Genomic DNA, 24,174 nt, shown 5'->3' with positions numbered 1-24,174 from the left:
TAGAAGTATCTTATACAAAAATCAAGGAGGAGAAGAAAATCATGGCTTGCTGCAGAACTTACTTGTTTCTCTTCCACATGACGTGGCTTGGAGAAGACTTTCTCTTGTATTTTTATTTATTTCTTTTTATAATTAGAATACCTTAACTTCTCCTGAGCAGAGTGATATTTCAGGAGAATGGCAGGCTACAACAGCATAGCAGATTTCCTCACTTAGATATTCTGCCAATAAGGCTCTTTACGTGGTCACAATAGGGCAATAAATGCTGACAGATGTTGTTAACATGTCTATTAAAATTCAGCCCCCTTTTCTGCTGGATTATACACGCATGGCTATTGTTAATAATATCAGAACTAATGCTGACGTATCAATAATAGTGTTCGCTTTTATTTATAATCCTTGATTGTTTCTTCAAAAAGGTCGCAAAGTTGCAATAAATTAAGCTATTGATAACAGAAGCAAAAAATTCAGACTGGAGTAATTTTTTAGCTTTACAGTCATCATAGATTTGTCTGATATTCTTCATGTGCATTAATTGCAGCACTTACAGGTAGTACTACAAGAGTTGCACGAGTGTAACTTGGATTTTTAAGATCCCAAAGGCTAATAAGCTCCCTAATTTAGATGGAAAGGCTGCTGTGATTTATTTTTATTAGGTGAAGTCAAAATGTTGCCATTGGTTATGTTATTTCCTTCCTTCACCTGCACACAGTGTGGAAAAAGAAGACGTAGATTGTGTGGCCCAGCAACACACGAGACATGTGAAGGGAAGTGTGTGCCAGAGGCTGTGTGCAGCTGTCTGAGCTGAAGGATGGGAGATGCGTGCCCCCATCCTAAGAAGGATGCCGTGCAAGCTGTGCTATAGACAACCAGAACACCTCTGTGCTGAAAGCCCCCATCCTGCTGCAAACCTGGGGTGAGGCCCTGTGTTGCTGGTGCATCTGCAGCTCTTGCAGAGTTCAGTGGGATTGAGGCATGCTGAGGTTCACACTCACAGCCCAGACTTTCAGCTGCTTGTTTCTGGTCAACATTCAAGAATAAAGCATATGGAATTACTGCCATATGATAAACAAGCACCAGACACTCTCAAAAAGTGTAGGCAGCAGGCAACTTCTTTCACTCATTTACTGTTGTAAGAGAGTCAATAGCACCATAGCCTCAACTGCAGCGATTGCATCACATATAAACACCAATTCTGCATGGTGCAATTTGTCTTGAGGGCACCTTACTACCTGGTGACAAGTTATATGGGTCAAGTTCTGCTAGACAGCACCTTGGAGTGCAGGTGGTATAGCCATTCTGGATTATTACTCGTTTTATGTTTAGCGTCTGCAAATAATGATTCTCATGGAAACAAGCAATTGCTTGTACATTTGTGGAAAACAATTTGATGGTGAATCTGACTCCTTTTCCAGGTATTGAGAGTAAACACCAAATCCATGTTTTCTTAGAGCTGATTTCCTGGAGCTGATCCCCATGCTCAAGATTCTAGTCCTCATCTAGTATGTTATTTTGGTACTTAGTCCATGCTTATCCACCTAGATAACCCTAAGAATCATTTAATCATTATCAGAGCATGCACTGTTGGATTCAGGGACTAAAGGTCAAGCTCAGGGTGGGGAAGGAAGACTTAGACTTGCAATACTCAATAAGAAATCAAACCCCAGATAATTCCTGGTATTGTTTTGAAATTCACTTGGACACTTGGGACCAGAATTGTAACTATCTTGTTTTCTTTAACTGAGTCTCATCTGTTGTTTTGCTATTGAAAATGCTGTTGTCACTGTCCCCTGAGGAGGGGAAAAAGGGGTAACAGAAACCTTTGGCAGTGCTTCAGTTGCAATTGAGATATTAAATAAAGCCTTTCATTATCCATGCGTAGCTTCTTTTTTTTTCTTTCCTTGAAAAGGAGAAAGTTATCTGTAGGAAAGACAACATCCCTGGGGTCACATCCCATAAATAGAGGTGGATTTAAAAATCTAACTTAGCTGGAGGTTTTGATTTTGTTTTTTGCGGGAGTTTGTTTTTCTAGTCAGTTATCTCTCTGCTGCTTGTTTCTTTCAGACAGGCTAGTGTAATTCAGAGTATTTTTATGGCTTCATTTCTGAAGAGCTTGTCTATGCACAGTCTGGAACTGAAATAACTGAAATTAGAAGTAATTTAACACCTTTAGTTATTTTAGTATGCGAATATACTCTTTCATTTCTGATTATGAGTATCCTATTTCAGTTTAACATAGCTGTAAGTTAAATCAAAACAGGATGTGAATAATCTTAAAGGAGTAAATTAGGTACAATTTTAGTTATTTCAGTTCTAGCCTTGTGTGGATACATAGGTTATGCCTGAGTTAGGGTTTTTCTTGACACCTGATTGTATTTGGTGCCATAAATCACTTGTCTCAGGCCAGATATTGGTAGAGATGCCCTCATCAGGAAGACCAGTTGATGTTTATTATCACCTTTTGGGAGTAGTGCCCTTCTGGAGGTTGAAGGGGAAATAAAAGTAGAATCACTTCTGAATTCTGCTTCTAGGAGTCAGTGGAGTCAGATAGAGTGGAGATTTTTATGTCACAATTAGGAAAATATACTGTCAGGCTAATGTTGTCCACCAGAATGAATTTTAATTAAAAAGAAAATGTTATCATCCAGTGAAAATAATTGCTGCAAGTACGGGTCTGGCTGATGTACAGGTTAATGGTGTATTATACTATCAACTGTAAGCATGGTAAAGACACTGCTGATGATAGGAAGCAATGAACTGTAGTTTGAAAAAAATTCAGTGGGTTTGAGCAACTTTACCATCTGTCCTTCGGCAGATTTTCATAGTTTTAAAATCAAATTCTGCTCCTCCACCAAGATATTTCTCTTTGGTTCATGAAAAAATTACACAAATACAACACAGGTATTTTTCTAAGAGGGGCTGTGGTGAGGTTGAGTTTTAAGGGATTTCAGGGAATCTCTAAACATAAATCATCTGCTTTAAGACGGGTCAGCCACTAAATTCTAGCTGGTAAAAACAGTTGTACCAACAGGCTGAAAACATTTCCAAAATAAATGAATTATTTATTTTACTCCCTAGAATTCTACTATTTTTTTTTTTCCTGTTCAGGGACACTGCCCTAATATTGACTCAAATTCAGCTGCATAACTGCATTCTGAGGGGGAATGTTTCACCCTTTGCTTTTATTCAAGACTCCGGAGCTTTCCCCCAGGGTTTAGTTCAAGGTTACAGGACTGGAACTGCTATGGGGAAGTGCAGTTTTAGACAAAACTTCACTTCTCAAGCTCCTGAGGCTCCTTTTAAAGGACGGGGCTGCACAGTTACCTTGCGTGTATAGAGAGCATGTATGTAATGTATTTAAGTTATTAATATCAGACAGTATGGATGCAGAACTTCAAAAAGTGGGCTCTTTCTCAGAAGTAACCTAGATGTCTGGTTTTAATGTTGTTCAGCAGGAACTAAAGGAGGAAAGGTGAAAACCTTTAATTCAAGATATTTCTGAGAAGACACGGTCTTATCTAATAACAACACTGAACATTTGCTATTTTCTGAGGCAGATTTATGCTGTGAAAGCTGAACTTTTTTTCTTTCTTAAACGTAAATTGGTGCTCAGGAAGGAGCAGTAAGAACTTAGACTGTGGGGACCCTGCTGAATATTAGCAAAATTAGTACTCTGAGTATGAAAGCTTTGTTCTGATCTGTTTGCGGAGTTTGAAATAAAAGCACAAACTACGATTTCTGTATGTTGCATGCATGTGTGAAGTTTAGAACGTATATATTCATAGGTTCCCTTTCTTTCCCCCTCCCCCTTTTAACATGTAGATTTATGAGGAATCAAAGATGAACTTGGAGCAGGAGAGGCCTTTTGTCTGCAGTGCCCCAGGCTGCTCACAGGTGAGTGGAGTCAGCGGTGATATTAATTGAGTCCTCAGCACTAGCTCTGGCTTGTATAATGCCTCCTGATATATTAACACGTCTGATAATAATATGTGTGTCAGGGGTTTTTTGTTGGTTTTTTTTTTAAGACCTGCTCCCTCTCAGTTCTCTCCTTTCCCACAAGACATTATTATAAAATATTTCAAGAAAAAACAGCATCCAGTCAAAAGTGAGTTGGTACAAATGCTTCTCAAGCTGCTTCTGTGCCTTCTCTCATCCCAAAGCCTAATGTTTCAAGCCATGTATTGCAGATTTCTTTAGGGACTAACAAAAGACAACACACTAGGCAGGACACATTCATCTGTCTTCTGCTGAGATGTGTGGTGGAATATATTATGTTGCTATTGGATGCGGTAACCCTCCTGTTTTGTTTTGTTTTTTCTGTTTTAAATACTTAAATACAATGATATCTTATTAGCTGATATTTATTTATTTATTTATTTTTTATCTTTAAGACATCTTCCTACTAAATATTTTCCATGGAAAATGCAGCCTGTAGATAAATTTTGCCCCAGGATGTACATTTCGGATTCCTGTCCTTTTGACTGGTGCTCTGCCATATGTCTCTATGGGCAAAACCTGAACAGTAACATTAGATGTTTAATGGGCTTAAAAAACCCTGAAGTGACAAGGATTTTACCTGCTGAGATTTGAACTGGGTTTTGTGTGGTTTTTTTCAGTGATTTTGCAGTGGTGAGGGAAGTTCCCCTACATGCATTGATGAGGGAAGTTCCATGTGTGGCACTTCTGACCCTAATTTGTTTTAGTGACAAAAGTTTGTGAGTAAAATCTTCAGGCAAGGGCGTCTTTTGGGCTTTTGCCACAGGCTTCCGGTATGCATCTGTGTCAAGTTATTTAGCTTACCCATTTCCCAGTCCTCCTCTCTTAATTAGTGAATCTTTCCCTGTTTCAGCTGTATGTTGGGAGTTTTCAGCTGGCTAATATATTTACAACTCTTTAGGTTCTTCTGGCAGAAGGATGGGTGACTGTTAATGAAGTGTAAGTGTTGATTTTGCCAAGAGCTGAAATAAGGAGAGGGAGAAGCCTTTGGTCCAATTTACAACTGGCTGAGTGGCTTTGCTGTTTCACTAAGTGGGAGTTTTTCTATGGGAAGCAGAGTGCATCTTTTGGATTGCCCCTCAGGCTGAGAATATGTCCCTTTAGATCTCCACATGCAGAGTTAAACTTTCACCGGTCTGTCACAGAGGTAGAATGGAAGTATTTGAGTTTAATTGTCACGATATATTTACCTTTTTGATGAAACTAAATTCCTCTGAAATCAGTGGACTTGAGTGTTTTCATGTCAACTCCTAATTAATTTCCTCAGTGAAGGAGAAGCTGATCCAAACAAGCTTTTTTAGGTGTTCAGAGAGCAAGTTTGGTTGCATGCTGTTACAATTTGGAAAGATGAACAATGTAAGTGTGACTTCCATCTTAAAAAACTTTTAACCTCCCATTTCCCAACATGACCTCTGTTTGTTATAAATGAGGACTTGACATAAGTCAAGCCATAATGCAGAGCTGCTATCCAGCTAAGCTGGCTGGGGACAGGCTTCTCTCTTGGCCCGTGCAGATGTGTGCTGAGGGCTGACGGAGTCAACCTTCTACACGAGGAAGAAAGTAGACTTAGAAAAAAAGACAGAGAAGTCTGGGCTGGAGGAACAGTTTCTCCTCTGTTGCCCCATGCCCTGCTTAAGCTGGCTGATTTAATCCCAAAGATAGAGCATGGCATCCATGAAGGAAAATCCATTTCCAAGAGAAATAAATGTGGGGTTTTTTTTTCCCCCTCACGATTTCATTGAGCAAAGTCTTTCTCAGATATTCCCTTTGTTCTTAACATAAATTCCTAGTGCTGCATTTCTTCCAGATGAGTAAGCAGAGAACCAGGATTTCACAGTGAGGAAATGGTCTTTGGGATTTCTTTATTTTTCAGGGTGTTTTTTTTTTTCCCCAGAGAATTCAATTTCATTATTTATGCTGTATTGTCTATGGGCTTAGAGAGATTCTCAGAAGGTGTAACATATGGCAGTTATTTATACTGTAGCCACAAGCAAAGTCACTTAGCCAAGAGTATACTGTGTTGAAAGCATTAGGTCCCTTTAACACTGTTGTTGCCATTTATTTCATCTCTTATGTACCTGTTGCTTTAAAAAGCTGCTTTAATTTTTTTTTTTTCTCAAGCCTTGGTTATACAACTTTTGGCTTTTGCTAGTCCTGAAATAACCCAGTGGAAACCATTTCAGTAGCAAAGGTCTGTGTATGCACATTCTGGTGAGGGAAACTTCACAGAACCAGTCTGCTCTTTGAGCCCAAATGTGCAAGTGCTTGAACATTTATTCAAGCTTGTCTCTTCTTTGTTTTGTTCAAAAGAAGCTGTTTCTTGTAGAAGTCTGCTATCAGACTCTAAAACAAACGTGGCACACTGATTAGTTTCTTAAAAAAACATCTCTCCACCTTCTCTGCTTGACAAATGGAAAGAATTTGATTTAGTATCATAAAGGGTCATTACTAGTTGCTATAAAACTGTGCACCGTTGCATTGCCACTTCAAATTAAGTCACAGTATCAGATATTTCCAAAATTAAAGACGTGTTTTGCCTGAATACTTTTGGGTAGAGAAAAGCTGGCTTATTTAATTATTTTTATAGCTGTTCATCAAATATATGTTGCAGAAAGACACAAAAGCAGAAAAATCCAGTAAAGTGATTTAAGATTTGCCTCATTACTTAGCATTTGCCGTGGGCTAAGAGCACACAGAAGAGCAGTTATCGCAGATCCTCAGGCACGTGGTGACTTGTGAGGCTGTGGTAGCTGGAGTGGGTGTCTGAGATCCTTAGAATCTAAAACTTGGACTGTAACTTTTTCCAAGCAATTGCACAACACCTTAAGGTTTGTCAGCCCAGAGTGCACGGCAGCATATCTGTTTCTAAATCGAGTACAGCTATTTGTTACTCATACTCACTTGTATTTTCAAATATTCTGTTTCCTGTGCCATTTGGACACATTTCTAGCTGGATAAATTTCTTTCTCTCTCTCATTTTTGAAATTCTGTCCAATGCCAAAAGTTTATTAGAGAATTAAATTCTTCTTTTTTTCTTTTTTTTATCTCTTCCTCTCTCTCTTTCTGTGTTTGCCTGACAGCGTTTTCCAACAGAGGATCATCTGATGATTCACAGGCACAAACATGAAATGACTTTGAAGTTTCCTTCAATAAAAACAGATAATATGTTATCAGGTAAGAAGACATGAATTCAAGAGTTAAGATAACTATTCAGATGATGTTGAAAGCATGACTCCTATTGGAAAGCTACTGGCAAAATGCCTCCAAGATTGGTTTTTGAAAGCCCCAGCTCCAATTAAATAACTAGCAGAGATGGAATAAGCTAGAAAGCATATATTTGAACAAGAAGACAATTGCCATTCTTCTGCCTTCATACAAGTTTGCCATGAGAGGGAAAGAAATCACCGAACTGCAGCCACGCTGACAGCTCTATCATTGATTCCCAGTGAAATATAGGCACTTAAGTGCATGTCACTTGGGAGCCCAGCAGTGAGAGTGTTAATGAAGTGTGTTTGTGCTGTTGCTGTAAGACTTGCTATTGAAGCTGGACAGACTCGCTTCAGCAGCTGGAAGAGGCCACATTGTATGAGCCACCGGTATGGTGACTCCAGAACTGGCCACTGTAAATAGCCATAACCAGAAAGGTAAACCAGTGGGTAATACCCAGTACCCTTTGCCCATCTCTCTCTGCACTTTCCCCTTCATAAGTAGGGGTTATTTGGTATTAGGTGCAATTGTACCCTTTAGTTTCTTGAGTAGTATTTTTCTTATGCATGCTTTTTTTGTACTCTTTTCTGTGTAACCACATATCAATGGCTTGCTGGCCTTCAGACAGTGCTGAGTAAGATCAAGCTAGCCCTTCATTTTACTTCTTTCCTCTCCTATTCCCTTTCCTATTGTTTATTCTTTGGGCTACAGTAATGGACTATTTAGAATAGCATCTCTAGAATTTTTCAGGTTTCAAAGTAATGGTAGAAAAGCCCCCCTATAATGCGTATGTGTGTGTGGATGTTCAGCAGTGTTTGATATTTGTCTTTTACAATGGCCTTCTTCAAGGTAAATCGTGCCATTTGAGATGAAAATGGGTCATTAAAGGGACTCCAGCAGACTAACTCTTTTATGGTTAAGCTGTTTCCATTTTTATGAAAATCATAATTAAGTAAGAATGGCTTACACATCTTTGATTTAGGCCTTTGTTAGCTTGTTTGTTTTTTGTTGGGACTTTAGTAGCCAATGAGAAATTAGACAGACTTTTTCCCAAATAGAATTTATTTTGCTTTTACATTTTAAAATGCCATAGTGGACTAAGTTTAGAAAGAAACAGTACACAGTTTTGAAGAGTAGGTCTTTAAAGTGCCTGAATGCCCACAGAAGCCCATGTTTGCAAGCACAAATGGGAAAAAGCTGCTTTTGCATTTGGCTGTGTCCTTTGGTGAAGACATCTGTGCTGTGGACACATTCACCCTGTGCAAGTGCTGGCTTTTGTTAAAACTTTCTGTTTGGCAAGATTTTTGTTGGAGTGCAGTTTCTAAGGAATCTGTTCTGTCATCAGGAGTCCCCTGAGCAGAGTAGCTCCATTTATGTTTGTTAACTTCTAAGATTGAGCTGTCCTGCTCCTTGCAACGGGTTGCTTTCCCAAGCAAAAAGAATGATTTTTCATTCAGCTCTACCACTGGTACTGGGCCCCCTAAACCTGCAGTTAGCCAACTGTACATACTAATGCAGAATTTTCTGGCCAGAAAGACTCTGAGATTGCTTCTAAGGGATGTATTCTTTGAGGTTTGTGTATGAAGATCTTCCATAGTAGCGAAAGAGTAAAAAGCTGCACGTGTTCTTGAAGACTGTGGTCAGTGTGCCTGACCGTAATGGCCTGGCAACTCGGTTCTGTTGTGTATTGATTCCTCTTTTTGTGTTTGTTTGCTGGATTTATTTGGCATTTTGCAGTCCTTACTCTGGAAGCATCATAGATCATCTACTCTCTGCAGGAAGACATTGAAAAATAGTTGTTTCATTACCCACCAAAACCCTGGGGAAATCTAAATACCTTAAAGTTTAAGATGTTTTATTCTTAGATTTCATAATGAAAAATTAATGATATATGGGGAAAAGAGATAGACTTTTCTCTTAAACATTTGTCTTCATGTCTTCCTTGTTTTTTGCATTTTTGCTCATTTCACTTTTTTTAAAAAATTGTTCCTGTCATCAGTAGGTTCAAAAAATTGCAGCAGCAATTGCCCTGTAATAAGCCAGGTGCAGTGCTAGCTGATTTTTCCCTCTTTCTCCTAAGCTGCCTAGAAGTCAGACTTTCTAATTTTTTTTCCACTATGTTGTATACTATCTTTTAATTTGTTGTGTATGATCCATTTATTATTAGCAATTAGTCATGAAAAATAACACACTGTATGCTTTCAGGCAGACATTAGAAATATCTACTCTGTTTACAGAGGTAGCTTAATCCCCAGTCTGGGTACACTGTAATATCAGTAATATTTAACATACATTAAACACGTTTTCTATAAACTATTCCTGGAACCAGGCCCTGAAACTGTTGGTCTTGTACAAGACATCTTGGAAACTAAGCAAAATATGGCTTGGGAAGAAGGAACTTGCTTTTAGTGTGAAATCTGTGTTGGGGTCTGAAATGTCAGCTTCTAAGGGAGAAGTAAATTTATGTTATATGTGAAGTTATATGTTGTTGTGTAGGTGGGGTCAGTGTCTAATAAGCAATGGCTCATGACCTGATTGCAACTAGTGGTGCTGTGCTGGTTTATCAAACAGCTCCTCTCCAGGAGTTTCCATGTTATCAGCTAGCTCCACTATGTTTTCTACCATTTTTTTCATTCTGGCTTAAGAGGAACAAGTTTTATTAAATCGGGTGAACTAATCTCTTGAACCAATTTGGAAACTCCAGATACCTACGTACACTAAACAGCTTTCTGTTCTCTGACTGTATAAACGGAAGGAAAATCCACTAGAGGCATTGTATTAAAATGCAAGTGATACTTTTGTTGCGCAACTTTACAATACAATTTTGTCTTTTAAAATGAATGTTATTTGTTCCTCTTAGTTGTAGGTTTGTTAAAAAGTCTTGTTAAGAGTATGGATAAAGAGTCATTGATGTTTTCCATTTCCATCTTTCCAGCCAAAAAAGAGCTATTTGAGATAACACAGAATATTTTATGTAAGTTTTGCATGCTAGTCATTGTTGCAGGCAAGTTTGTAGTTAAATTGACTGAAATAGATGTCAACCCTTTGCTGTTGTGCTATGTGAACAGTGTTTGCATTGCTTTGAAATTCTGTAGTTGGTTGTGTGACAAAGCTTTTGCATTTAAACACCAAAATATTAATGTCTGTGGAATAGATTGTTTCCTCTGGAGAAATACTAAAAGCCCTGTGGAACTGAACTATGGGAGCTGAGGATTATCTACATAGAAACCTTTTTTCCTTCCTCATTCTGTTTACTTAAACCAAATCCTCTAGTTTTGGTGATAAAGCCCACTGTGGAGGTAGAGACAGTTTTTTGTAGACAAAAAAAGTGCCTGTAATAAAGGTAGTGGAAATGTATTCCTTTTTCCAGGTAATGCCTGTATCAGTGAGGTAATTTACATCACCCTTGGTTGCCTTAATTTTTTCTTCCTTGTAGTTTACACAGAGAGGTTTATCTAGGCATGAATTTTGAGGAGTGCAAAATGATTTGATATAAGGACTAATACTGTGGTTTGTTTTCTTGCTTACTTCTGTGTCCTTCACTTTATCAAAAATAAAATGAAACATCTTTTAACATTTACTGGTCAGGTTCAGAGTGACCAAAAGACTTGAAAAATTAGTTGTACCCAATATGTGTATCGCCTCAGGGAAGTCCAACCAGTGCTTTAAACACTACATATTTAAGCAGTAAAGTTCTTGGTAGCCCTCATCTGGGTGGGAGCAGTTTCACCCCGTATGTCTGGGTGCACTTCTTCCTCTCCTCTTTCTCCACCTGTTTGATGTGTTATGATGTTGAGCTCCTCAGTGCACTTGGGTAGAAACCTGTGAAATCAATGAAGAAACCCTTCTGAATTTCTCAGGACATTCCTCTGTCTTTGTGGCTGCTTGATGGGCAGCCCTTCAAACTTCTGTGCTAGCTCCTTTATTCTGACTTTGTTATTATTGTATGAAAGTACAACATGGCTAACTGTATAACTTCAACGGAGCCCACAGCTGAACAAGCCAAATGTCTATTATTGTTGCACATCAGACTAAACAAAAATTTTTTTTTGAAAGAGAAATGAAGAATCAAGTTACAAACTTTGGAGCTGTGCTGTTAGGTATCTTTTACCAAATCAGAATTTGAATTTTTTTTTTTTTCTCAAAATGCAAGCTTGTTTCACATAAGTGTCCTTTGGTTCTCCAGGGCTTTTTTAAACTGGTCTCAAGCTTTAAAGTTTTCTCTTTTGTTTTGAGGGATGAAACTCAGGAATTCAAGGTAGTTTAACAAAATACATTCTGGATGAATCAAGTAAGTTTCTGTATAGCAAGCTAATGTTGTGTTTCCTGAGCTGTTTTGAAAACAATATATTGAGACTGAGTGTCCTTTCTGAGACTATTATTTCAATCCCCACACCTCCAAACGAACAAACAACAACAAAGAAACCCCCATGCATTTCCAAACATAGTGAGTACATAATGGAATCTTTTGACTTTGCTGAAGACTTCAAGTTCTCCATTGCTTTACAGAGCATATTTTTTTTAATGAATCTGAAAAATCAGGGATCACTTCAGACATTGAGGACAGAATTTCACAAGTCAGCAACCAAAACACACACAGTATATGAGATTCTGGTCAGAATATGATCGCTGAGTGCATCTGAAATATTTTCCTGTAAGATACAGAAGGTTAACTTGGGATCTGCACAGGTGAGATCATTTGGACTTGCTCTGGGGCTTACATACTGTCTATTTACATATTTGAGGCTTATTTAAACTTAATGTTTCTTGCAGCCTATCTGGTGATGACTGTGTCTTCAGAGAGGCTGATTATTCCCCTGAGTGATAGGCTGAACAATATTTTTATTGCCCAGTCTGAAGCTTGACAAAATCTGTGTTCAAGCTGGTGATAAAGTTGAGATAGAAATAACTTCCTAAGTAATTATCAGATGACAGGTTTACCTATGAAGTGATAGTTGGCTACAGGTAGATGCCTCAAAGGACAGTAAACTAGTTCTTGAGGATGGAACTAGCTGAGGATGGAAAGATTTTTACATGTTGAGCAATGGGACTGCGTTGGGATAGCTGATCAGTATAAGAGGCAGGTATCTAGGGTTAACCTAGATAAACCTGTATCCCAAGCTGCCAATTCAAAATACAGCTTGTGACATTAAAGTCCTGGGTTATGTGAGTAGCAGTGTGCCTGCAGAACAGCTTCCTACGTAACATGTGTCCTCAGCAGGAATGCTGAGAGTGGTGCTAACTCTGTCTGAGTTCTGGTCCAGATGGGTCTGGCTCATCCAGTTGCTCAAGTGCAACAAATCAGAGCCCTGTTCTCAATGAGTCTGCAATAGTTGTGGGCGCTGGTGATAGCAACAAAAGCTTTGTTTGTACCAACAGGGAACAGTGAGGTCAGGCACAAGCTGTTGGAACTATTAATGCATTTTTAAGTGCTGAGAATTAGGAATATTTTATTAATTCTGGGAGACCTGATTTTGTAGCTTATGTTAGGGTCTCTTTGTGATACTGTTCCCAATTAAAACACAAAAGCTTGCCTAATCTAGGTAAAAAAATTCCTGTGGTGTTGAGAGTAATTTCTCCTACTAATTTGCCCACATCCTAAAGGAGAACTGGTTTCCAGAGGCAAAATAGTTGGTTGCTCAGGAGCAAAGCAAGCTCACTAGACTTGGTAGCCTTGAAATCCTGAAACCAATGAGCACAGTGTATGTGCAGAGTAACTACTTTACCACACAGGGTCTCAACATTTTAAAGTCTGGATCTTCTGGACTTCCGGTTTCTTTGAATGTAGAAGGCTGAAGTATTAGAGCTAGAAAGGCAGGTCTTGTTTTACATCTGACTGAGCTGACTTCCAGAAGGTCTGTGGATGGAGTTTAGGCTGGCTGGTTGGTGGTGTTCCTTCCTCAGTTGGAAGAAACAAGAGGCTGTCTGTTTTAACAAAATCTTGGTGTGAATTCCTGCCAGTCCCCTTTCTGGAACATAGGAACTACAGTAGCCATATGGGGAGCCTGAGGTAATAAGTAACGATCACCATCTCAAGATGTAGGGGGTGTAAACAGTGTTGTTATCAGTTTTGATCTTTTGAGATATTAAAATAGTTACTTGGAAAGTTCAACTGTTGGCAACACCACTGGTTATCTTGTGGTGCAGAAGATAGACTTTCAGCATGAGCAGAGGAAAGCCATTGAAGACCTTGTGCAATTGAAGTTTCATTCTTGCTCTGGCTTGCTTTTCTTCACTGTTAAAATGGATTTACTTCAGTGAGAAAACTTTTTTTTTTTTGTTTTCTTTTTTTGGTCAGTTCTGGGCTCAAGCAACTCTGAAGAAACCCAGGATTTTTCATTCTAGTGCAAGTGGTGGCATGAATTTCTTTGTAAAACCATAGTTTCTCATCTTGGCCATGAAATTGATACCTTGCTTATAGATATGGATATACCACTTTTAACAATAAAACATTTCCTGTATTTACCTCACATTCAGATGCTAATGTGCCTTTTGTGTCCAGAAAGGCTTAGCAGCAATTGTCTTTGATTTTCTACAAAGCAATGATGTTGTTCACTAAAGTAGCACTTAATCCTTTTTGGAAATTAGTTCTATTTTTCCTGCATTTTAGTGCACTTCATTTCCAGTACGAACTCCAGTCCAAGGGCCAAAGACAACCCTGGTGTAAATCTACTGAGTTTACTGAGGTTACCCTAGAGATTTTTTTGGCACTGCTTATGTAGGATATGGACCTGTAAAGTGCTGAGTATCCTCAGTTCCCATCAATGCCAGCACCTTGTCAACTCATCTCCTTTTGTTGAGTTCCTGCAGGATTCTTGGAAAGTTACATTTCTAACTCTGGTAATACTGTAGTTAGCTGTGAAAACTAATAGATAAATAAGTGTGCATTCCCAAATGCTTGAGGTTTGTTTCCATTAAGCTCATAAGTAGGATGCTCAAGCCAAAAGAAATGAAAAAGAATTTTAACATTAAGGACTTGCATTTTATGTTCCTTCAAGATGTTCTATCAGAAATATAAATGAAAATGAGTGTCTTTGCCCTTGGATTACCTGAGAAGGTCAAACCTGGAGGATCATGCTTGATATAGGTTGAAATTGGCTTCACCTTGCTTTATAATGGAGGAGGCTGATCCTCTTCCTTAGTTTCCAAGTGAAAACTGCGTTTTCTTTTGAATGCCTTGCTTTTGTACTGCTTATTTAAGGGTTGATGCGTATTTCTATCCTGATCATGTAAAGTGCATTGTGTCAGGTAACTCTTTGCTGTAAGGGGTAATCTTAGAACTTGACCCAGCTTAGCTAGGTGCAAGAAACCAGTTTTTTCTTCCAGAACTCGCTGAAGTGGGAAGCTTTTTTCTGAGGTCAGAATTGACCCAATATGGGCAATGGGGTTTAGTATGACAGAGTTTTCATTCTTTAAAAAATGAAATACAAACAATAGGTAGTTGTCAAGGACTATGCTGAAGATTATTTTTTAACAAGGTGAGTCCAGTCTTTCTGTAAAATCAGGAACAAAGCATCTTGAGCTGGAACAGAGCCTTGGGAAGAAGGAGCCAAGGTGGAATAGTTAAGAACTAGCCTCAGAATGAATGGAGGTGCCTCAGAGCTGTGCTTTGGGGAGTCTTTGGTTCCCAAATTTGGGCTTGATTTTTCATTTCCTGAAGAAAGACCAGCCAAGGTCATCACTGAAACTACAGTCTACATGGCAATTCAGCTTGTCTGTCTTGCAGGTTTTTGAAAAGGTATGAGAAAACCATGTAATTGCTTCAGTCCCTCCTGCCTGTGGCATTAAAGTGAATCCTGTCCTTGCATTAATTCTGAGAGGGCAGAAAAGTCCTAGAGATAAAGGCGTTAAATTTTTTTTACTCTAAATTCCATGGTTTTGCATGTATTGTCAACACTTTCAGGTATAAAATGCAAAAGGATGCTTCTTTGCGGCCAAAATTTAACTTTTCATAGCTTTTCTAAATGTCATTTAAGTCTTCCTTCAAAAATTGTCTCGGAACCAGAGCTTCTTGCTGTGGCTACCTTTTCTGCTTAATATGTGTATGTTTGAGGTGGTTTTTGAGCATCTGAAGGTGTTAACTAGTGTGTATCCACAGCAGTTAACATGGGTGCTGTGGTGTAAATGTGCCTTATGATATGTACTGTGCATTGTTCTGCATGCACCTATTTTTGGAGGTTTATAGACAGTTTGAATGACCGTTCGTACACGTTAAGGATACGCACTTGTGTTACGTGCCCTGGGAAAACCCATGCTGTTGTCTTTCTGCCTGAATGATGACTGCTGCCTGGTTTTGGACATTGATGGCAAGCACAGGCTGCCCGCAGTGTTTAGTGTCAAAATTTAGCACTGTGTGGGTTTTTTAATGATGGTGTGGTAGGTAGGGGTGGGAAGGCAAAGAGAAGTTTAGTCAGAACCTCTCTTTTCTTTGAAGACTATTTAATTGACTCCCTCTCCTTTTAATATTAAGCACCTATGATCATTTCTTGTCATATTCTCAGATCAAACTCCTACACCAACACGCTTTCTGAAGAACTGTGAGGAAGTCGGCCTCTTCAACGACATCGACTGCTCCCTAGAACACGAGTTTAGGAAGGCACAAGAAGAAGAGAACAACAAAAGGGTGAGTGTGAGCACACCATGCCCTTCCTCCCCTTTTGATTCCTTGAAATGTTAAAGGAAGTGTCCTTTAATCTGTGAGAAAGCAGATTGAGCTCTACTACCTGGTAGTAACCTTTTGGTTAGAAACTAGGTGGCACTATAAATTGTGACATGCTTTTTAAAACTATTGAAGCAGTTGACAGAAATAAAAATCCCAAACCAACAAAAAAACAGTATTAAATAAAAAAAAAAAAAGTGTAACTGTGTTTGCCAGGGTTTGATTCCAAGTCTCTGCTTTTAAGTAAACTATAACACAAACCACACACCTCTTGAGGGAGAGGCTTGGGAAAATTATATCATCTTTGAAGTGAGGATTGCAAACTGGCTCAAATACATTGCAGGGAAATTTGTCTTATGAAGGGGCATTTACTTAAGAGCAAAACTTTTTCTTTTTATTTTTTTAATTCCTTCACAACACAGTGGGCCCTTGGATTTATTTGTAATCAATACCAGATTTATTGTGTTTCTGTATTTCTCATAAAGCATTCAAGTTGAGCTGGGAAACTTTGACTTGAAATGCCTAGTAGATAACATATCCCATTTTCAATTAGTATTATTTTCATTTATTCTGAAGTTGTTCTGTCAGTATTCTGAAGTTTAGGTTGAATTATATAGGCCACCTTGTATGTAAGTGTACTCCTGTACCCAAAGATAGTTAAGAGTGTTTTCAGAGATTCTAAAGTGCTGTTAAAATTTTCAAAGAATTGTAAAGGAGCATAATGCACCAGAGAGGCCAGCAAGAAAAGAGGTAAAGCTGCTTGCTGAGGTGCAGAACAGGAGACGTGGCTTGTAGAAAGAAGAGGAGAAGGGAATCTAGGAGTAGCTTGGTTTTGGCTTATAAGGAAGGGTGTCTAGATGTGGTTTATTTGTGGCTCATAAGGAAAGAGCCTGGGACAGGTAGAGGAGCAGAGAGGCTGTGTCATGGTATACTGAGCAAGGAGTAAGAGTGTCCAAATGTGAGAGAGTTCAAGTTTTGGTCAGGTACTGGGAAAATAGGACAGACTGACCCTCACAGCTTTGTGTGTTGGACAAATGTTAGGAAACAGCCATGTATTGAGATAAATGCGTCTGATTTTAGACTTCTTAAAAACTTTGTGGTTTAGGTGCTGCAGAGGGGAGTCTTAGCTAGAATCAGGCAGAACATTTCTGTATGCTCCTACTTCTTTGTGCATTAGAGGATTCCTAAGTTTTTCTCGGTGCCTGGTGGTGTTTATTTTGCAGGAGTAGGAGATGAGGAGAAATCTACTGAGGTGGACCTGAGTGCAGTTAGCTACAGATTGCAGCGCTTGATGTTCTAGAAAGATTTCAGCTTGCAAGGGATAGTTGCAAAATCTGATTAAAACCTAGACAAGGGCATCAAGTTACCTGATAATTCCAGCTGTTTAGCAGCCTCTGGGAGTCTTATTCTGCCCTCCTACCAACCCCTGCAGCTGCCATTGGTGATCTCCAGGGAGCAAATAAGTGATCATGGGGGTGGGAAATTAAAAGAAATAAAAAAAACAAACCGGGGATGAAAAAGGAAAAAAAAAGGAATGAAAAAAAAAGGGCATAAGTCCCACTAGCTGGCTAACCTGTAACATTTGCTCTGTGTTTCCAATTAGTCTGCTGAATGTCCATTCTTACATTACTGACTGACTGTCAGATAGGAATCTGAAGCGGGCCCCAGTAGAGCCTTACACAAATGCAAGAGACAAAGGCCAAGACAGAAGGAGACTCCTTGGGTTGCAGCTATCCCTAAGGAAATGCTTCTAACAGCCTGTCCCTGGAATATGAGTGTGATGTAGTGTTGGCCTAATGGACCCACCAACACAGGGAGACTAAGGTTAACTGCATGGAAATATTACTCACTGCTCAGAAAAGTCTTCCAAAAATATTTTTGGTCATATTAATTTCTCTGGACTCTGAAAGAAACAGTTTTGTTTATTTTAGTATATCACTGTGGCTTAGCACACAGCTTGACACTGAAATCTTGTAACAGAAAAACACTTTCATTTCTCATTGGCTTTTTTTGCTCCTTGAGAGTCATAATTTGAAAATTCAGAGGATAAAGTTCAAGTAGCTGCATTTCTTTCTTTCTTCATTTTTATTTTTTTTAGTCTTCTGGGTGGGAGCCCATGGATAATCCATGAGAATTTGTTGTGGTGCAGACTGGTGACTTTCCAAATTAGCTGTGAAGCTCTGAGTGCATGGGTGGCAGAACATCATATGTATGTTCCTTTTTTTGTAAAGGTACTATAGAGTAGAAAGCACTTACATTAATATCCTAACTTCTTATCCAGGAATAAATCATTTGACATCCTTCTGACATAGTTGCTCATGTGTAAAGTGGAAGTAGTGTCTCTTTATGCCTCCCATACTTGATATGCCTTATGATTATAAGCTCATCTGTCAAGGACCGCCTCTGAAAATGTATGTGGATCAGCCTTTGCTCGGGGACTGAGGGGATTCAAGGAACAATAATGATTATGATGTCCTCCAGGACCTGAATTGAGAAAAGTAAAGCTATAAATGGAAGTGAGTTTGTCACATGGCTTTGGCTCCCCTGCTGTTTAAACCATCCAGTATTATTTGGAAGTCTCTCCTTGAGAAAGGCCTGCTCCCTAAATGCAAGGGGTGCTATAGATCAGCAATAAGCATATGGATAAGCATATGAGAAAGAGGCTTTTTCCATCCTCTTGTTCCTGGCACAAGCGTCCTGCCACCCAAATTCACCACCAAAATTAGCACAGGTAAAAGCATACCTATACTATATTTCTACTTGCAAAATTGTAAATTTTAAAGTTCTTGGGAGCTTGAGGCAAACAGCAACAGACAGCTTGGACCCAGACAAAACTTGCAACCCGACTCAACAAGGCAGGTAGTGCTGGCAGATCACATGACCATCTTAGCCCACTAGCTGCATATTTTAGGCTTACACTGCTTGGAACATTAGTTATCCAAAGCATTTGTAGTGGGTTGTAATTGCAAACACGTAATTGCTGCTACTGGATAGGCCCAGTTGTCACATCTTGTTTTGGGCATTGAGTTGGGGCTGAGACGATAATGTCAAAAATGGGAAGAGTCAGGGTCTGTTTCTGAATAACTTAGTGGACCCAATCAATTAAATGCATCTCACCTGACCTCCCTGTGTGAAATGAGAAAAAGTGGAAATATGCTGAGTGTAGCAAGTAGAGTATTGCATCAAATAGTATTTACGAATAGCGAGCTAAATATTTTCAGCATGACGGCATGTTTAAAGTCACATTCTGCTTATGCAGAATTTGGATGCATCACTTCCTGAGACTTATCCTGAAACTTTGAAATCTTCTAACCATTGTTCAGTGCTGCATGATAATATGTAAGTTATGAAAATGAGGCAGGGAAATGGCTGTTCTCAATTACAGCTTAGTTTTAGTGTGGTTGTTCAGTGTTGGTTCAGGAAGCTCATGGCTAGCAAGTCCTCTATGTGGCCTAATATTCCTATTCTAAATATACTATCCCAAGGCAGGCACCTCACTGCTAGAAAAGCATCAGCAAATTGAAGTAGTCCAGTAAAGAAAAGGAACAAAACCAAGTACAGAGCCTTTGGTGGTTAAATAATTTCAGTCTGCAGAAGGATTAAAAAGCCTGAGTATCCACTTTAGTTATTTGAAACAAGGGATGGTGCTACAGTCTGATGTGTGTTTGAAAGACATGTATTTGGTTTGTACCTTTTAGGTTCTCCTTCTACCTTGTATATATTTCTGTGTATCAGCATAAGAAAGCAGATAAAATGCACTTGTCTAGCTTATACCACCTCACTATTTCATGCTGAATTCAGTGACTCTCTGACCTCCAGAAGAAATTTCTTGCAAATATTTTCTGAATGTCATAGTTTGGTACTGTAGCCTATGGGTATAGGGAAGATGATATAATTCAAAGCAAGATGGAAATGATAGAATCTGCCTCTTGAGTAGTATAGTTTGGTGAAAAAATTAACTTAATTTCCACACCTTGCTTAAATTTCATGCAATGTATATCTAGCCCATAGGTTTTCCCCTCTTCTGAAAAGTAATATAGAAAAATCATGAGGGATTTTGCCTGTACTTAATAGTTGACATTACAGCAGCTGAAACGAGCAGTGCAGTAAATGGGGCCCTTAGCCAGGAAAGGGTGATATTGTACCCCTATATGAGAAGAAAAAAATATTTATGTGTTGATAAAACACATTGTGTAAGTGTTTGGGCTTCAGAGGCCTGTATTGTAATACTAATAGTCTATGTGGTAATGTTGGCAGTGCACTCTCTTGGTGAAAGAGAAGAACAGGGATTAAGGGTTCATTCTGGTGGTTGGCTTGGCTGATGGGTGACAAATTAGCCCCAGTTTTCTCTTGTGAGTACTCTGAAACCCCAGCAGGGTCCTGGAGAAGAGCAGTGTGCTGGTAAGATGTTTCAGAGGCAAGTGCTCTGAAAGGGCTGAATTTCACTTGTGAAGTAATACAAACCAACAAACTCATAAGCCTGTTCCTGGAGCACTTTTGACTCATTGTCAGACAGTCTGTACAGCAGAAGAAAGGAAAGACTTATGTTTAAATGCTTACTATTTTGATTTTTTTAAAAAATTATGCAATCATCAATGCACATATGTCCATTCTCCCTGCATTTACCTAAACATCCATAAGACCATCCATATTTTTTAAGTCAAAGGGCCCTCTGATTTCCTATTTTCCTACTGAGATTAAGTATCTTATATACTCAGTATGTCATAGTAGACACAAAGTAAGACTAGGAATTGTTTATGTTAATACAGTGCTTAAGGGCCAGGGTACCATTGTTGTAGGTATTGTAATAATTTCAAGCTGTTACTTTATCAATCAGTTAAGCTATTGTCAAGGTGATGGCTCAAAACTCTAAAAGTCAAAGTCCAAAATATCACCCCACATTTAAAGGTTTCAGTATAATAGTTCCTATACTCTAAATATAACATCTATGTCTGTGAAGATGTAAGCATCCTCACACCACAGCATTCTTTCTGGGTGATGGATTGAAGTACTGGAAAGATACACTGTAACTCTGTATCCGAGTTTTTCTGAGGGTTATTCTGGGTTTTCATTTACATTAATTGCATCAGATTATTGATCTGCTTTTTGGGTTCATTTTTTGGCTTGCAACAGCCCATTTTTCTTAATTAATTTAACTCTTGCAGTATTCCTATGGAGAAGGTAAATGCTCTGTCTGTTATTTTCTAAGGGAAAAACAGATTCCAGAGGACATTTATTTCCAAAGCTCCTTTGTAGTGTGACACCAAGATCTCGAAGGAATCACACACGTGGAGTGAGAATTGCAGGGTATCTGGGTCGTCTCCACCATTCTGGCAAGAGAGCGGCTTTTTGCCTGTTTTGGTTCCTAAACCTCTTTAGCAGCGTGGCCCCAAAAGATTGATAGACACCTTCAAAGATGTTTTGGTGCCTTGCTCTCACTGAAACAAAGCAGGACTAAATCAGAGAGCTACCATAAAGGATCTGGCCTCAAGTGACACGCTGAGAATTGCACAGGAAGTCTGTGGCAGAGCCTCGGATTGATTCCATATCTCCTTGGTCTCAGAATAGGGCATCCCACAGACCATGTGTGTTAAAGATTTATCAGCTGTTGTTCAGTGTTGCTAAAGACAGGAAGAATGCTCTCCTCCCCTCTCCAGATGGGTAGGCTTGCTGGATTTTAACTTCTTAACCTTCGTAGATTTCATGGTAGACATATGGCGGTTCTTTGTATTTTGTATGATGGCAGCTCCACAGTTGGTGCTTCAGTCCCCGGCTTTATGAGTCCTGTTTTGAGCATGTATCTATCTCCAGGCACTCAGTTGCCACATTGAACTGTGTTACAAAAGGGACACTTTCTGCATAATGGCGCAGGAAATCTGTCAAGACAAAACTGTTCATAACATGACCTTGCAGAAATACTCACAAGAATAGGTTTTAATTTAGGCTTGTTGCTGATGGTACAGCATCTTATCTTCTCCTGGCAGGCAGGTCTATCTTATCTTGAATGGACTTTTGAATAGTTTTATGGGTTTAGATCCTCATACTCAAAGAGAAGACCTTAATGTTTTTCCAGCAATAAGTGCATATATCGTGCAGAAAGGCAATTCTTGAGGGCATACATTTTTGATTCAGCTAAACTTCTGTAACCATCATCCTTCCATGTTCTTCTGAATTCCAGCTGATGAATCATCCTGCAGAGCTCAATCAGGACAGTCCACTTTCTTTCTTCTTATTATTATGTCTGTCCCAAAGAAGCTGAGTCATCCTCTTGTAATGTTTGGAGGTTTGTTATGTTTTGTGTGTTTTGGCTACCCCCGGAAAAGGAGGCCCATCTGATTTCATTCTAACATTTCTTTCACAGCAACACAGTGAAGTTGTGCCTTTTGCCTTGGTCTTCCTTGGAATGTTTTTAATGGCACAGCTTCCTTGTTACCAGTTCAGATTTCAGCAGCGTGGACTGGATGGCACATGAAAAAGGGATAAACCTTTCCTGTAGTGGCATTTTTATAAGTCTATCTGTTAGGCAAAGCCCCTAAATCTTGTCAGTCTCTTTAGAGCATACACTCTGCTATTAAACACAAGCTCTTTGCTCCCCAGAGTGGGCTGCAGCCTCTGTGGTTGGGTGGGTAATAAGATACTGCTGATACACTTCAGAGCAAGGTGCACTTTTTCCTTTATTTATGAAGATAGACATGCTGGTCGAGGGCTTAATCACAGCTGATAAATCATTTTAAGAAAGCCTATTAGAACCATATGCTGATCCTTCGTATTAACATGGTGTGTCTGTTTCGAGTCTAATAAGGCAGGGTCTCTTTTCCCTCTCCCTTCCCCCTGCCTGGTGTGCAAATTATTTACCTGTTTAAGTGATATTACTTGCTTGGGGGCATTTCTCTCTACAAGAGATACTGTTAATAAAGCAAGGTGAACAGAGGAAAGGATTCTTGCTCTCCAGACAGCGAAGCTGCGTGTTTTTGGTCTCCTTTGTTGAGAGGGGATTGCAGAGCAATTGTCCGAAAGCTGAGGCAAGGAAACCAATTGGCTAAAGACTGGGACACTGTGGCATGGCCTTCATGGCAGCATAAGGTTGTCATTTTGGCCCAGGTGGTTACAATCCTGGAGCCCAAGAACCGTGAGGGTTGGGTGTGCTGACATTTTGGTTACCTCACCTTTCCCTCACTCGGAGAGGGCTGCTGCAGGAACAGGTTCCATAGCCATCTAATGAGATCCACATTGGTGAAGTTATCCCAAGCCAAGTCCTATTTATCATTAATTGGTGGGTTTTCTTGCAGATCTTTCCTATTATTTGCTGATTATACCCCTACACATTTTATTATCTTGCCAAAATTCAAACGCTAATAATTTCTTGATTTATAGTTTGTTTATAACACTGTCTGCTGCCTAAATGGACGTAGTTAGAAGATTTCAAAACAGCAACAGCTCTTTTGCTGACTGGGTTTCTTTCACATTTTGCACATGGCAGTCAGCTATTTATAAACCTCCGTAGGGACTCCTAAACCATTACAGTTGGGTTCCTCCCACAACTTCAGCCTCTTTTCTCCCTTGCTCCCCCAAGGCAAGTCTTGTTTTTTTGGCATAAAGACAATGATGGTGATTGTTAGGTGGAGAAAATGTCCACAAGCTATGAACTGTGGGTAAGGATTTTTAATTTGTACGTCAAGCAGGATAAATTGGAAGTTGGAGACATCCAGGAGAGTAAGGGTATCTTCACCATAAAGTGGGAGATCCGAATCTGAGTTTCTGGTGTTCTTTAGGCTTACAAAATACGAAACTGAAAAACTGAAAACTCACTTTACAGTGTGCATGTTGTAGCACGTCCCATTTCCAGTACTGCACAAATTTAACTTTTAAATCTGATCTACTTCAGAGTAAAGAAAGGAATAGTGGAGAGAAGAAATAAGCTAGAACAACTGGTCACATGTGATGGCAGTTAATGAACACCAGAGTGGGAGGTATAGCCTCATACATCTCTGGGGCAGTTTTGTTGACTTTAACAGAATTTAAATTTTTAACCTATTACAACTAGGCAAAGATCTGAAGGGAGAAAAGCCTTTACTCAGAGACCAGAAAAAAACAACTGTGGTCATGAAGTGATGTGAAGTACCTGGGTAGTTGTTGCTATCCTGCTAATATGTAAAAATAGGGCCTTTTAATAATCATACTAGGGAGGTAGAAAATGTACCTACTAACTGTTTCCTTATTCTGGTTTCTCTCTCACATGCTTCTCTACAAAAGTTGCCGAGTCCACTATTATCAAATAAATATTGGCTTTTTTTCTTCCCTGAAATGTGAGT

General features: G+C 39.2%; 1 protein-coding gene across 6 annotated transcripts in view; it reads left to right on the top strand.

The window, feature by feature from the left end:
• CREB5 (cAMP responsive element binding protein 5) overlaps positions 1 to 24,174 on the top strand; it is a 258,000-nt gene that overhangs the window by 38,614 nt on the left and 195,212 nt on the right. For 4 of the 6 annotated variants that reach the window (XR_006018548.1, XM_042043544.1, XM_042043545.1 and 1 more), the window contains 3 exons: positions 3,823 to 3,894; positions 7,077 to 7,170; positions 15,705 to 15,826. Coding sequence is in view for 4 of the 6 variants with exons in the window: in XM_042043544.1 (XP_041899478.1) it covers positions 3,823 to 3,894; positions 7,077 to 7,170; positions 15,705 to 15,826 (288 nt within the window). In the remaining 2 variants the exon portion in view is untranslated. The remainder of the gene's footprint in view (positions 1 to 3,822; positions 3,895 to 7,076; positions 7,171 to 15,704; positions 15,827 to 24,174) is intronic. The other 2 variants (XM_042043547.1, XM_042043551.1) reach the window with 2 other exon arrangements.

Source organism: Corvus kubaryi, unplaced genomic scaffold (assembly GCF_017639235.1).
Source record: "Corvus kubaryi isolate FWS band 111438036 unplaced genomic scaffold, C.kubaryi_AGA036_p1.0 37398, whole genome shotgun sequence".
Taxonomy (NCBI): Eukaryota; Metazoa; Chordata; class Aves; order Passeriformes; family Corvidae; genus Corvus; species Corvus kubaryi.
Note: the sequence above shows the minus strand (reverse complement) of the source record. Positions and strands in the feature narration are given on the sequence as shown.